Below are 13,824 nucleotides of genomic sequence, written 5' to 3'. Positions count from 1 at the left end.
AATTTTTATTTAAATTTTTACATTGTAAAAATTATTATTTAAATATATAATTCGTTTTAAAATATAGAAAATGTTTTATTTAAAATTATATTAATACAAGAAAAGAATATGAAAAATAATGAGAGAATTTATTTTTTTTTATATTTAAGGGGGGGGAGTTTCTTAAATTAAAAAATATTTTTGAAATAATCAGAGTTGTGATTAAGCATTTTAAAAATATTTAAAATATATATAACATTTTCCCCTATATAAATATTTTTGAAAACTTGAAGTCTTCATTTTTTAAAATATTTATAGCATATACTCCATAGTCCCTCCCTCTCTCCCCCCGTGGATTTGCTAGCATTCCACAGCACATTTTCTTCAAGATTGAAAGAAAATCTCGTCGAGTGTGCTTCCATTTATTTTACGTAGTTGTTTCGGAAATTTTCTCGTTCGTGTTATACGGTCGTAAAATTCCGTGGCGAAATTTGGTAGTTGTAAAATTGTCGTGAAATTTTTCCGTAGGTGATGAGCCGTCGGAATATTTAAGGAAGAGACGTCTGGTATCAACGATCGAGACGTCACCATCAAGAAGCCTTCTAGAGCACTCAACGGTAACTTCTATCAGTGGACACAGCAGTTATGTCGGATATTGCACGATCCGCAATGGTATGCCACTGCATGAGTTCTCCAATTTGTCAACAAAGCACAAAAGCGTGAGTTCTATTAAAGATTTGATAATATAAATGTCGTACAAATATCTCGTGTAGATATTTAACGAAATAACAAAATAGCTTACATCGATAAAAGTACAATTAAATAAAAAAATAACTGTAGCTTAGCTGGATCTTAGTGCTTAATTTCGATATGAATTTATAGATATCCTGTTTTATAAACTGTGTGTCGATTTAATTTTCTTGAAATACAATTTAAAACACAAATTACAAATTAAATTTACAAGTAACTTGATGTTATTGTAGATACTAAACATTTTTAAAAATACTAAAGAATTTAATTTGTGATATTATCCCTCTCCCCCCCCCCTCCCCAGTTTAAAATCGTATCTGGTATTTCAACACCGAAAGTGTTGTATTTCAATATCATAAATGAAAATATCGTGCAGTTTATAGATATTTATATAAATTCACAATGAAATATTAGCATTAAACCTGACTAAAATCGAATAAGACATTTTCTATTTAGTTAAATAATTAAATTGAATATCAATGAGATACAATGATAATGTCCTGCGATTCTCTCTCTCTTAAACAATTACATAACTTTATATGACTATATTAATTCATCTATAGAGATATATCTTCGAAATCTATGAAAATCATGAATGACACGTTTCAGTTTCAGCCGATGGTGGGTGACGTCTATGAGAGCGGTATGTGTACCCTACCTAGGCAACATTGGCCCAGCCAGAGCGTTCAATCGATGTCGATGACAATGAGTCCTCCGATATTGTACGCCGGTCTGGGCGTCGTCACCAGGACCTGTCCGAGCGGCACGCTACCGACGAAAGACTGTGAGACACGAGTGCCCGGTCAGTGTTGTCCATCAATCCAGGCGCAGAAGGACGCGACGATAGGCACGCCAGTGGTGATGGCCAAGAGGGAGAGCTCTGTGTGACCCTACACCCACCACGGGGCCTGCACCTGCAGCGTGAGCGAGTTGCTGTGAATCACACCGTTGTCAATCGCGAGATAGCCGTGGATCCTGGATGACATGAGCGTCCAGGAAATGTTCGGGAGATGTCTACAGGTCACGCGAAAATTGGAACGTCTTTTAGAAACGAAGCTTCAATTTAAATTCCGAAAGACGTTTGGACAATCGTTATTTAGATCTGAAAATTGAGATGTCTCCTTTGAACGATTTGTAGAGGGATGTTTTCTTTTACCAAACTGGAATGTCCCTCCGACGTCGCTTATGTCGTCCGGAACGCTTGGGCGAGCCGGTTTGAGTTCGACAGATTTATGTTTTCACTCCACAAATGTCTACTATTTGCGTCTCTCTGTTGAATCAAGTGCCCTTTTTACACTGAAAAACGACGAATATCCCGACCGGCTGATCTGCCGGCTTCTCTCATCCCGTGTGCGTAGCCTCGTGATCGAGCCCCGGTGGAACCAAGACGGGCACCTTATATGGTAGAGAGAGAGAGTGAGTTTACGAAAATGTGCGTGTGCGCGAGCTCACCAGCTTGCCGCACATACTTCTGTACATACCTCGAGACACGGAAGATATTTTGTACGAGACGCGTATATTAACGATTTATTCCCACTTTTACTATGAACACAACACTGTACAATTTGTCTAGTCGATGTAAGTATAAATATGTATATGCGTTAAAGTCGTCGGGGAGGCGTCAGATCAGAATAACGTACACTGAGGGGGATGATCATCACCGTCGCGGGTCACGCCGCACGCGATATAATTATTTATAACGTTGACAATGCGTAAATGCGAAATAGCGGGACTCTCGCGGGTACGGAAGAGAGAATGGGGGGGGGGAGAGGAGGGGAAGAGGCAAAGTTGTCAGAGACATATCGTTTGTAGTATCTCCATCCGCGGGAATCGAGTATGAGACGAGGCGTACGAAGAGCAGCGAAGTAATGAGACGAAGAAAGAGAAAAGAATGATTGAAGAAGAAAAAATAAAATAAATCCCCGTTGCGCTTTCTCAGTCTGCAGGATTCTGGATTTCATCGTAATATTAAGCATCTCTTGTACAATGTATAAAATAACGACTTCCTTCGAAGTAAATGTACCGAGTATGATGAACATTGTTTTTTCAAAGTCTTGAATCTTACTCTATATAGAGAGATGGCCCCCAATTAAAAAAAAAAAAAGTGTGGTACAGTAATTGCGATAGCATTTCTAACTTACTGCCTGTTTCGACGCTTATGAATCTCGTTGGTAACTTCATTTGGCAGAGGTTTCCCGATCTCTCTGTATCATATAGCTTTAAAATGACAAAAAAGAAGAAGAGAAATGAAGGTTCGTCGAAGGGCGCCTCGTCATATCCTCCGTACGATACAGAGATAATCTCATCGTTGATTAGAGCGGCCCGAGTCGCGTCTCTGGGTACCAGGCTGCTAATTCGTGAAAAGTAAAGTGAAAATTGACCATGTAGCCTTTCCCTTGATATCGAGCAGTCGATTACTGGGCGGTGCATTTCAGCTATATATTATTACGTGAGACGCGCATCAGAAGTCTCTCCTTTTCGCGCGAAGTGATAATACCTCGTACTTTGCTTCGATCTGTACAGATTGATTTTTCGCATATAGGATTTATGCTCCAAGCACGCGACGATCCTTCTGCGACTGCAAGGACTCACGGAAGGACTGAGAGTCAGAATGCCCTTCATACAGCGTGAGAAGAAGAGAGAGATCTTTCGATGTTCACGTATTATATCTAAATAAGATCGTCGTGTATCTAATCGTTCTAGAATTCGATAACATAATCGTAATTAATCCGATGATAAATGATCGCAAATTTTTTCTGATGTTACAGTGTGTTTTTACGCTCTCTACGAAGCAGCAATATCGATCTAGTTTAGAAAAACTAGAACAGGAATACGAGACGAAACTCTTTCAAACGTCTCGAGAGCGTGAAAGTTAATTTAACTTTCTTCATTGTTCTTTTTACATTTTAATTATTAAGTATTAAATAATTTTCCGTCTCTTTATAAGCGAGTTTTATCTACAAACGATTTCTGTCTCTTTTGACGCGGCCAAGTCACCAAAAGCCAAAAGTTTCGTTGAAGCAGCACGATATTTGTCTACCAGATCGAAACTTCGCGTAAATTGACTATAAAGGGAATGTAGGTTGTGACTGTTTGCAGTCGCGTCGTCGTTGCAGTCTGTTATACGTGCTTGCAAATGAATATGCATAGGAGATGGTTCTCATATACGGACGAAGCATTCACGTTTCCGTTCGCCGTGGGAAACGACAAGTGATTATCGGGGATACTTAGCGAATTATTCGATGTGTAAGGAATGTAGAAAACGGCGAAGATTTTATGAGTCGTAAAAAGCTATCACGAGAATTTCTAGGGCAAACACGTTGTTTTCTCAATCGCTTAGACGTTACGTTAACGCGTCGCTCCCGTGAAGATCTATTAACATTAAAAAAAAAAAATGAGACGAATCGTTGATTATTATTATTACTGCCATTAATGGAATTGATGTCGGAACATTGTGAGTGTATGTTGTCGAAGAGAATTTTTAGTAATCGTTGATACGCAATTGATACGCGCGTTCCTCCACCTCCTCCCTCCCCTCCTCCCCCTCCCCTTGTTATAACTTTTGCACATACATAGAGATTGTAGTCGTATACAATGTAAAAGAACGTTGCAACAAAGAGATTCTGCGATCCGACGACGGGGAAATGTCACAGAAACGAAAAACGTACAATAAAACCTGGATCCAAACTGCCAAAGTTTTCTATACTTCATTCGTATGTATCATTATATACGCCCACTATACTATGAAAAAAAAAAGTATGAACTTTTTAATAAATAACAAATAGATTTTTTTCTAACAAAAGACACACAATTGTCTGAGAAAATATATTTATTAATTCCATTTTATCGATACGTTTAATTAAATTCGAGGAAACATTAAGAGGAAAAAAAGAAAGAAAGAAGATAAGTCATTTTTCCGCATCTTGCTTGCGAGACAGTTGGTTTCCAGGGCACATTTCTATTTTTCGCTGTTCCGATGATCCGGAACCTTTCGGCCATCGAATGCGTCGCGAGGCATAATATCGCAAGGCGGTGGCCAGACATTATTATCTGCAAAACGATTAAATGATATTTGTCAGCCAGCACTGGAAGATTAACGTGAGTGTCAATGTTCAATCGCGCATGAATCGTACAGTTAATCCTCAGTGAAAACATCGACGTCGATCGCACTCGTTTCAGTGTAACTTAAGTATCGATCGAAAAATGAGACATGTTAAGAGGACGTTGTTTTTTTTTGTTAATTTTTTTTTAAAGGTAAGAATGCATTTTGCTGCACTGTTCCGTATGCGTCACTGCCTGTATATCGTAATAATGAGACCGGATCTGACCAGCCGCCGCTTGCGCAAGACAACATTGAAGTTTGTATATGTACTTAGTTTAGGACTATCTCCGCCATACACACAAACACACACACACGCACACACACACACACACACACACACACACACACACACACACACACACACACACACACACACACACACCATACATACATACGCACACTATACATACATACGAGTCTCATGTACCCCAGAACGTTTTTTTGATATTGTAAATATTCTGAAATAAATAATCGTTTTTATTCACGCGATTCGCGTGATTATTGTGTTCCTTAGCGGTAATCTTTGCACAGATCAACGATGATTCCTCTACTGCACAAAGTTACACAAAAGTTGTAGCAATATTGAAAAATTTTGTTGAGTTGCAGCTATATTGCTGCAAATTGTGTACCATATGAGTTTGATCAGTTTTTTATCAATGTCATAAATCTATTAGTTTCTTTGTTAAATTCACAAATATAAAATGCGTTCCTACTATGTCGAAAACAAATTTTGCAAAGTGTCTGTTATCAAATTCAACGGTAGAATGCCAGCAAAAATATAATAGTAAATTGTAATAGTAAAATATAATAGTAAATTGATTGATAGAAATCATATAATTTAAATTTTGGAATATATCATTTCATTGTTATTATTAATCCATTTATTATTATTTCATTTCATTATATGTTCTATTCAAATGATTACGAAATAACAGATTCTGCTCGAATTTCTACTGGCAATCTGTCGTAAAAGATTATGTCGACACTACTAGCAGAATACGAAATAAAATCGATGCCAATCGAGCGCAATAATCTTCTGGAATCTACTGGTATACAACTAACATTTTGCTTACTCGATGTACGTCAGTACATGTAATTCTTACCGTCCCAGAATGCACTCGGCGATGCATCGGAATACATTTGCAAATACTCCTCGACGGTTTTGAGCACGGGCGAATTCACATTCAAGAGAAACTCGAGAACTGTGCTCTCGGGGAGATACCAGGCCGCTTTGTCTCCCAAGTTTCGTAGCACGTCTTGAATGTTGATCGACTGTAAAATCGAATGAAACTAGCGTCACGGGATAGAATGGAGGAAATTCTTAGCTTTATATGTTTAGTATCTCGAATTCAAAATCCTTCTTCTCCTTTCTCCAATAATTCTTTGAAGCCTCATCAAACCTCTGTTTGACATCCGTACAGAATATTGGACGTTTTACATCTCCCTTAGATCTCTGTAAAATTGCGAACCTTTGTGTGCATCACGTTTGCAATATACTTGCATAACGTGTACACCTTTATTAGACAGTTTGAGACTTGCTTTAGAATGTCATCCAATGTTTGAGCTTCTAACGTCCCTATTAAAATCGGCGGTATCATGTAGACGTGGCACCATCCTGAGAAGAATCTCTGCAAGTACAATATATATATGTGCAATTTTTTTTTTATGTATATCCACATGCACCACATATCAGGGCACCGACTTGATGAACGTGATGATACGAAGGCAAAGGAATTGCTTTTCCGAATTTGCATTTATCATCGTCCATGTCGTACATAAGCTTGTAGTGCTTATAAATGATATCTTCCCATGCCTGTCAAGAAAATAAATCTCTGCCTTATTTCCATTTCTCTCTTAAAAAAATAACGAATAGATGAATCACAAATGAGAATCGCAATCATCAAAGAAAAATTTTACGATTCGAAGGTTTGCAATTTAAATAAGTAAATTTACTTTAACATTTTCTTCTCTTATGATGTAACTTATGATGTTATGTAATATGAAGGTAAAAATATTGAAATACCTCTAATATATGAATGTAATATAATGGATAAACAAGAAATAATCCTGTAACGGGCATGTAATCTATGCGTAAATCCCGTATAATATTTTCCATTCTCTACGAAATATAAATTATTTAAAAAATGCTTTTCAATCGTAACTTATGTAATTATAATTTGAATTAGTATTGTTCATAAATATAAAAATATTCTCTGTAAAAATAGTCTCTATATAACAAGAACATAAATTATCTTTGACATTTATTTATTAACTTCGTTGAATATTGTTGTTAATGTCGGCTAATTATATTTGCTATTTTCTCAAAATACAAAAGTTTGTTTTCGGAGATTATTGCAGTATCGTAGTTATATAAAACTCTAAGAAACAATATATACAATTTACGCTGATACTTACCTTTCGTAAAACTTCATGAGTTCCATGATATTTCCCAATGTAAATGACTCGCGTAATGAAAGATTTCTAAAAAGAGCATATGACATATATTTCAAGAAAAAACTATATAAACTTTAATAACTTACAATTAGTATCATTTTTGTTTAAACTTTAATATTACAAATATTTTATAAACAATATTTTTATACGTAAAAGTTTTATGTCACCATTTCAGTATTTTGATTAAAAATTATTAATTATAGATACACATTAAACAATCAAATAGTACAACTTACGTAACCAATGGCGCGAAGATTATATTGTATCACATCTAAAACACTTTTTCGCACTGGTTCGGTTAATGACGCCATTGGAAGTTTCGCAACATGTTTTTTCTTACTAGCCATTAATGCGTATTATATTCTACTGTTAACTTCGTAAATTCGTCTTTCACATAAAAGCAGAAATTCTGCATATATTTTTAATATGACAACGTAATGGCGATGATGATGAAAAGAGTAATCTGAACATTCAAAGAATTCCTGTTCAATGAGAATGCTTACTTTGAAGCTATCTTCGTGCAAGTTTTATATACACAGTGAATAAAATACATATTCAGTATCATGAATATTTGAATACTTAAATCTGTGCCAAAAATTGAGCTATTTTTCTCATGGATACATAAGAACGAATAAAAGATAAAAGTGAAAAACATAAATTGGCAATGCTTTCGGATGAAGGACAATTAATATATGTATTAAATAAAATGGCCAAATAATTTTTTTAAATCAGATCTCTAAAAATATATTTATCATAAATTTCTACACTTAATGATAGGTTGCTTTCGCAAACCAGAGATCCATGAAATCTATATAATTACGTAGAATCAAAATTTAAATCTAAATACGTAGTATCAAAGGATTGCTATGAAAAACTAAAGTGATAAAGATTATGCAATAAACGATTTTGCATTTTAATTCCTCACGAAAGTATATCAGTTTAAGCGTTATCACAAGAGAGTTAACATCAATTATCATTTATATTATCGCGCTTATTCTAAACATTATCTATTAAATCACATTGCTAAATTGCGAAGAATTCTAATTATTTTTTTGCTATAATTGGCAACAACGGCGGTGTCGGCTCGCTAGGATTACCTAGCCACACGGATTTACTAAAGCGTCCCTTTATAACGGGCGCTTGCCACTTGTTACTGGACACGACGGTAGCCGTTGGTTTCTCCGCCGTGACCATGGCTACGCTTACAGTCCTGAAATAGTAATAAAGATTATTTAAGAGTATATGAGTGAAAAGTTCGCGAACTAAATGTAATAATGCGAACTAGATAAGTCTCTAGTTTAACGAATTAAAATAAAACTGTTTACAGAACATCACGAAACGAGATAATAAAACAAGAATATTTTCATTATACATTCCTTAGGAAAGAAATAATTACTGTGGTGAAGAATTTTTACACGGAACTTTAGTAGAACAAGACAGGAGAAAATGAAAAGGTATTCATAATGCACAAACAGCATTTATTAATGAAAAACATGTTACAAATCTTTTTAAACGCCGTTTATTTTTTAATAGTAAATTTACGAAAAAATAATTTCTCCAAATTTGAGTACGTATTAAGAGTTACTCCCCGGAGCTTACTATAATAATACACACTCCTATTCATATCCTTCACCCATATCCTCACAAATTGTTTATATACTTTATCAGAGCTTTCTAACTCGCGCACCGCATATACGAAATTTCGTGCTCGTGGCGCGCGAATTGGAAAGCTCTACTTTATATTATGTATAAATTGCTCTACGTGACCAGTATTTTGCAACATTAAAAAATTTACAATTAATAAATAATGTGACGAAATAATTGAAATGAATTTGTCATAAAAGAGTAATTCTAATAAAACATAAAATTATTAAAAAAATTATAAGATGATATAGTAGCAGTGTAACATTTATCACATTGTAAATGTGTGATTGTTTCAGAGAACAAACCCAATGTTAAAGACGCGATTATAATAATAAATTATATAAACACAAAACAATAAAGATGGATGGAGAACATAGGTGAATCATAATGTTTATGATAACGATTATACATTTTATGTTTTCTATCTGACAAAAACTAGTGCGTAAATAAACACAAAATAATTCACGATTGTCTATTCTATAAATTGATTAGGTCTTCTAATGCCAAGGTACTTGACTTGGATGACTGATGGTACCCAGTTTGTAGTACCTGGTGGTAGATGGCATCTGTTGAGCTGGTGTAGACGAACTCGGCGGAGTCGCTACGATGGGAGTTTCAGCACCCTGAGCTGGAACACCGTCTCCTTTGAGAACAGAGATGCATTTCCAATGGTTAATGAAATTATCCTTCCACAATCGGACGCAACCATCGTCGCCAGAACTTGCTAAAATCGTTCCCATACAATTCCAGCTAACACGCCAGACGGTGCAGTAATGATCATCGAACTGTGCGACTACATTCGTTTCAAAATGCGATATACCGGTCTGTGTACTCTCGCTGAAAAAAAAAATAACATACATTTACTTTCCCGTTTGCCTATTATTTTTTTATGCAATCTTGAACAGTTTTACTTACTCTGTCGGTTTTAAAGTAACTATCCGTACATCTTTTGTAGCTATAGCCAGTGTGTGGAAATTTCTGCCTAGATTAGGAGCAAACGCAATGTCATAAACGGCATCTGTAATGCTCGACAATGTCTCGGCCTTCACCCAACGCCTACTGTTCTCAGAATATTCGTAAATAAAAATTTTTGCTCCAAGTGTAGGATTTGGATCGTCGCTACCGACTGCTATCATAGGCGGATGTAGTCTAAAGTATATTTTTATCAAATATTAATACAAGCATATTAAGGAGCCGATTCTGTAACTCTTAACGAGTTGTTGATTTTGTTGCGCAGATATTATTAGAATAAAAAAGCTGCGCAATGACATCAACTATCGTTAAAAGTTACAGAAGTTGGTCCCTAAAATTGATGTTATTTTATCTTATACATTACATGTTATTATTACATAATATATTATTAAGTCTTATTATTATATAATAAATTATATTTTTAATATGAATAACAAAAATTTAAAAAAAATTAGAAGATAAAAGCACACTTACCTGGAGAGAGATGGATTCCATGTAAGACAACTACATGAAAGTTTACAGTTGATGTCATGTTGTAACGTCCATTGGCTCAAATTCATGATATCTGGTGCTTCATATATCCGAATAAATCCATCTGCACTACAAGTTGCCAGAAGAAGGCCTAAAGTCTTTGGTGCAAACTTTACATCTGTGACGGAAGTACGTGAATCAACTAAATTTGTTCTTTTAATCCAATGTTTGCTGCCACGAGCTTCTGGTCCCGAACCTTCTCCAACTGTCAAGAAAAAGAAAAGAAATGTAGGGAACAATAGAATATAATGTCAAGGTTAGAAACATGGAAGAATAAAACAAAATCTATACCAATTTCCTCCCAAACAGCAGCAGTGCGATCAAATGAACATGTAGCGAGAACCTGACCAAATTCTGGGTGTGCCCAAGTGACTTTCCACACTGATCCACTGTGGGCCTTCCAAGAAGCAGTTAGATGCCAGTTTCCATGTTCATCTTCATCCCAAACCTGTAATATTAATCTTATTCATTAAACCTATAATATTTCAAAAATAAATATATATTAATAAAAATTTTTATAAAAATTAATTCTGAATTATATATTTAATATCTATATTTAGCGACAATTAAGTATGTATACTAGGAAGAATCGTATGTCTATAAGTCTGTTTTTTATAATTCAATTAGTACACACTTTTTAAAATTAAAGTGAAATGGATATAAACTAACAAGTAAAATATTTATGTAAGCCTTTACCATATTGATGCTTAAATTAGTTATTCATAACACAATAGATATATAAATCACAATTAATCGAGATGTGTTTACCAAACAACGTCAAACAAAGTCAAAATAAACGCAAACATTGTGAGTTGTGTCTACCTATTATGAATATATAATTTAAACGTATCAAACATCTATAGATGCTCACATAAGCTTTTTGCTTGTATCAGATGTATTTTTCTTTCAGCTGGAGTCCACAAATATTAACTACTTTATTTTAATTTAATTTCAAATAAGTTTAATATTTGTTGAAAAGGAGAAAAAAGTTCTATAATGCAGTCTAATGCAGGAATAAAAACAGATCTTATTCCTTCGTTTACTGTACCTTTACAAATTGATCACTGGAGCACGTCGCCATTCGTTCCCCATAATAATCGTAGGCGATATCGTGTATGAGATCTTTGTGCTCCGCATTGATGCTGTGCGCCTCGTACATCGCGAATGAAATAAATTTCAGTAATATACACTCGAGCGAGAGATTGTTTACTAAACGCGCCACACGATGAAGGTTATGACACAGCGTGCTCCGTGTCGACACTGTCGACGTCTGTCGGCAACAACAGAATTATGGGTGCTCGAATCCGTTCGAATCTATGCAAGATATGTGGCAGCGCTCTCTATATCGTTTCAAACTTTTTTCAAATATTAACATCTACAAAGCTCAATTTAATGAAAATTACGCTGAGATTTAATTGCCAATCATGAAATATAGAACGTTAATAAATTGAACGTTAATAAATTGAAGAATAATTAAAGAATTATAAATTAAAAAGTCTAATAAAAATATTATATTTCGTTCCTCTTCTATCCTGCAACGAAATATTATAATATAAAACAAATATAAAATTAATAAAAAAATATTTGCTTTATAACATAAATTATTTTATATATTAAAATTTTATTTCAAATATTATCACTTACTTTGGAGGTGTCCCATAAAAAATTGCTGAAACTAATCAGCTGTCTATTTCTATGCATAATTAATATAATTTAATATATATAAATATGTATAAGCATACAAAAATATGTATAATCATACATGGAATATGTACATCCCTCTTTCTTTTGTAAAATTACTTTTTAGTATAATGGAAATAATAATAATATATAATAAACATGTATATTTTATGCATAATCATGCATAATTATGCATAACATAGAAAATAATAAAAATAAAATATCTTTTATATGGCAGTTTTATTTACATATAAATAAAGTAATAAAGACGATCGGAAACATTTTTATTATTCAATAAATGTTTATAAGAATGTTAATCTCATAAAATATATATCAGAAATTTAAATAAAATATTTTATGATTATTAAGATGATTGGCAATATTTGGCATTTTTATAAATATTTATTAAATGATAAATTTAATTGAATTTATTAAATGATTAAATATCAGCAAAGAAAAAAATTTATTAAAATATAACAAAAAAATTCTCAACTTTTATAAGCGAATAGATCGATATACTTTTTTCTTCATTTAACAACGAGATTAAATATTGGCAAATTACTTTTCTCGTATTAATTGATTATGTTAAACGTTACAAGATCCTCTAGGACAACTAGCATTACGGCGCAAAAGTCGTGTGTAAGGCCGAAGGCGGTTTCGGATAACACTTTGACCCGTTCGTATGGTGTCCGTTATCCGAGACCAACTCGCTCTCATGCAATTGCAGCTGCAAATGTATTTCTTGGCCACCCCGGCTGATCGTCATGAATGCGATCAGGTGTATCGCGATAATGACCGGATATTTTTGCGAATCTCGCTCCAATAATAGCACCGACCGAGCCATCATTATCGTGTAGTTAAGGTTGAATATCAGATGATCCCCATACAGGTAACAACCGATTATTATATTTATCCATTATAATATATAAAAAAGGAAATATCTCTGAATTGAATTCGTTACTTTTCTATAACATTTTTATGTTTCATTAGATATTAAGATAATCCAAATAATATTCTTTATATTTTTTATTTCTGTTTCTTTTCTGTTGAAATAATTTCATTGACTTTTTGAAAGAAATTAAAATCTAACAAAGTGATATCAAGTAAATGAGATAAGCATTAAGAAGAGAGAAATTATAATATAAAATGCGATTGACATGGTTTTTTAATAACTGTATATATTTTAAGCTTGTAGAAATAAATGTGAAAATTAAAGAAGCACTAATCAATCAAACAAAAATAAAATAAATGTTGCAATAATGCAGAATGGTATTAACAGGAAATAATACTAAAATAATTTCTCGAATATTAATACATCGAGAAGAATAGCTTATTCGTCGAGTCCTGGCATTGCTGTCACCTACACCCTTTATCGCATTTCCGGGCCATATTATGTCTATAGCACTTGCATACGGTGTAAATAAATACTCCATATCGTGGAGTGTCATCAGGCACTTCGGCCAGTCGTCTTATGTGTGAGATATGGCGATACTTCGTCGCCTTCGAGTCAGTGCCGAGATCGAACTGTGAAATGTCGGACTGAAGCTTCTTTGTGTTAAAAGAAAAAAAATCTAAAAATAAAAAAGTCGAGTGATATTTTGCGATCGAGCAACTAGAATTTCCATAATTACGCGAAAATTATTAAACGTAATCGAGAGTAGAGAGATTAGAGAGTAAAATCAACGAAAGTGATTTTGATTTGTCAAAAAAAA

General features: G+C 34.0%; 3 protein-coding genes across 3 annotated transcripts in view; 1 reads left to right on the top strand and 2 right to left on the bottom strand.

The window, feature by feature from the left end:
- Positions 1-1,625, top strand: part of LOC108687053 (neural cell adhesion molecule 2-like) — a 219,734-nt gene extending 218,109 nt beyond the window's left edge. Inside the window, exons 13-14 of the mRNA XM_018192657.1 lie at positions 508-698; positions 1,339-1,625. Coding sequence (XP_018048146.1) covers positions 508-698; positions 1,339-1,617 — 470 coding nt within the window. The 3' untranslated portion in view covers positions 1,618-1,625. The remainder of the gene's footprint in view (positions 1-507; positions 699-1,338) is intronic.
- A 2,973-nt stretch (positions 1,626-4,598) lies between these two features.
- LOC108686973 lies at positions 4,599-7,768 on the bottom strand. The gene is made up of 4 exons (XM_018192507.1): positions 7,522-7,768; positions 6,301-6,459; positions 5,935-6,103; positions 4,599-4,779 (listed from the first exon to the last, which is right to left on the bottom strand). The coding sequence occupies exons 1-4, from the start codon at positions 7,630-7,632 to the stop codon at positions 4,688-4,690; spliced, it is 531 nt and encodes a 176-aa protein (XP_018047996.1). The 5' UTR covers positions 7,633-7,768; the 3' UTR covers positions 4,599-4,687.
- A 509-nt stretch (positions 7,769-8,277) lies between these two features.
- LOC108686947 (nucleoporin SEH1) lies at positions 8,278-11,697 on the bottom strand. The gene is made up of 6 exons (XM_018192477.1): positions 11,481-11,697; positions 10,724-10,880; positions 10,376-10,637; positions 9,845-10,078; positions 9,479-9,766; positions 8,278-8,495 (listed from the first exon to the last, which is right to left on the bottom strand). The coding sequence occupies exons 1-6, from the start codon at positions 11,589-11,591 to the stop codon at positions 8,330-8,332; spliced, it is 1,218 nt and encodes a 405-aa protein (XP_018047966.1). The 5' UTR covers positions 11,592-11,697; the 3' UTR covers positions 8,278-8,329.
- Between the last annotated feature and the right edge of the window lie 2,127 nt (positions 11,698-13,824).

Source organism: Atta colombica, unplaced genomic scaffold (assembly GCF_001594045.1).
Source record: "Atta colombica isolate Treedump-2 unplaced genomic scaffold, Acol1.0 scaffold198, whole genome shotgun sequence".
Classification (NCBI taxonomy): domain Eukaryota; kingdom Metazoa; phylum Arthropoda; class Insecta; order Hymenoptera; family Formicidae; genus Atta; species Atta colombica.
The sequence above is the reverse complement of the archived record's forward strand: the minus strand, read 5'-3'. Positions and strand labels throughout refer to the sequence as shown.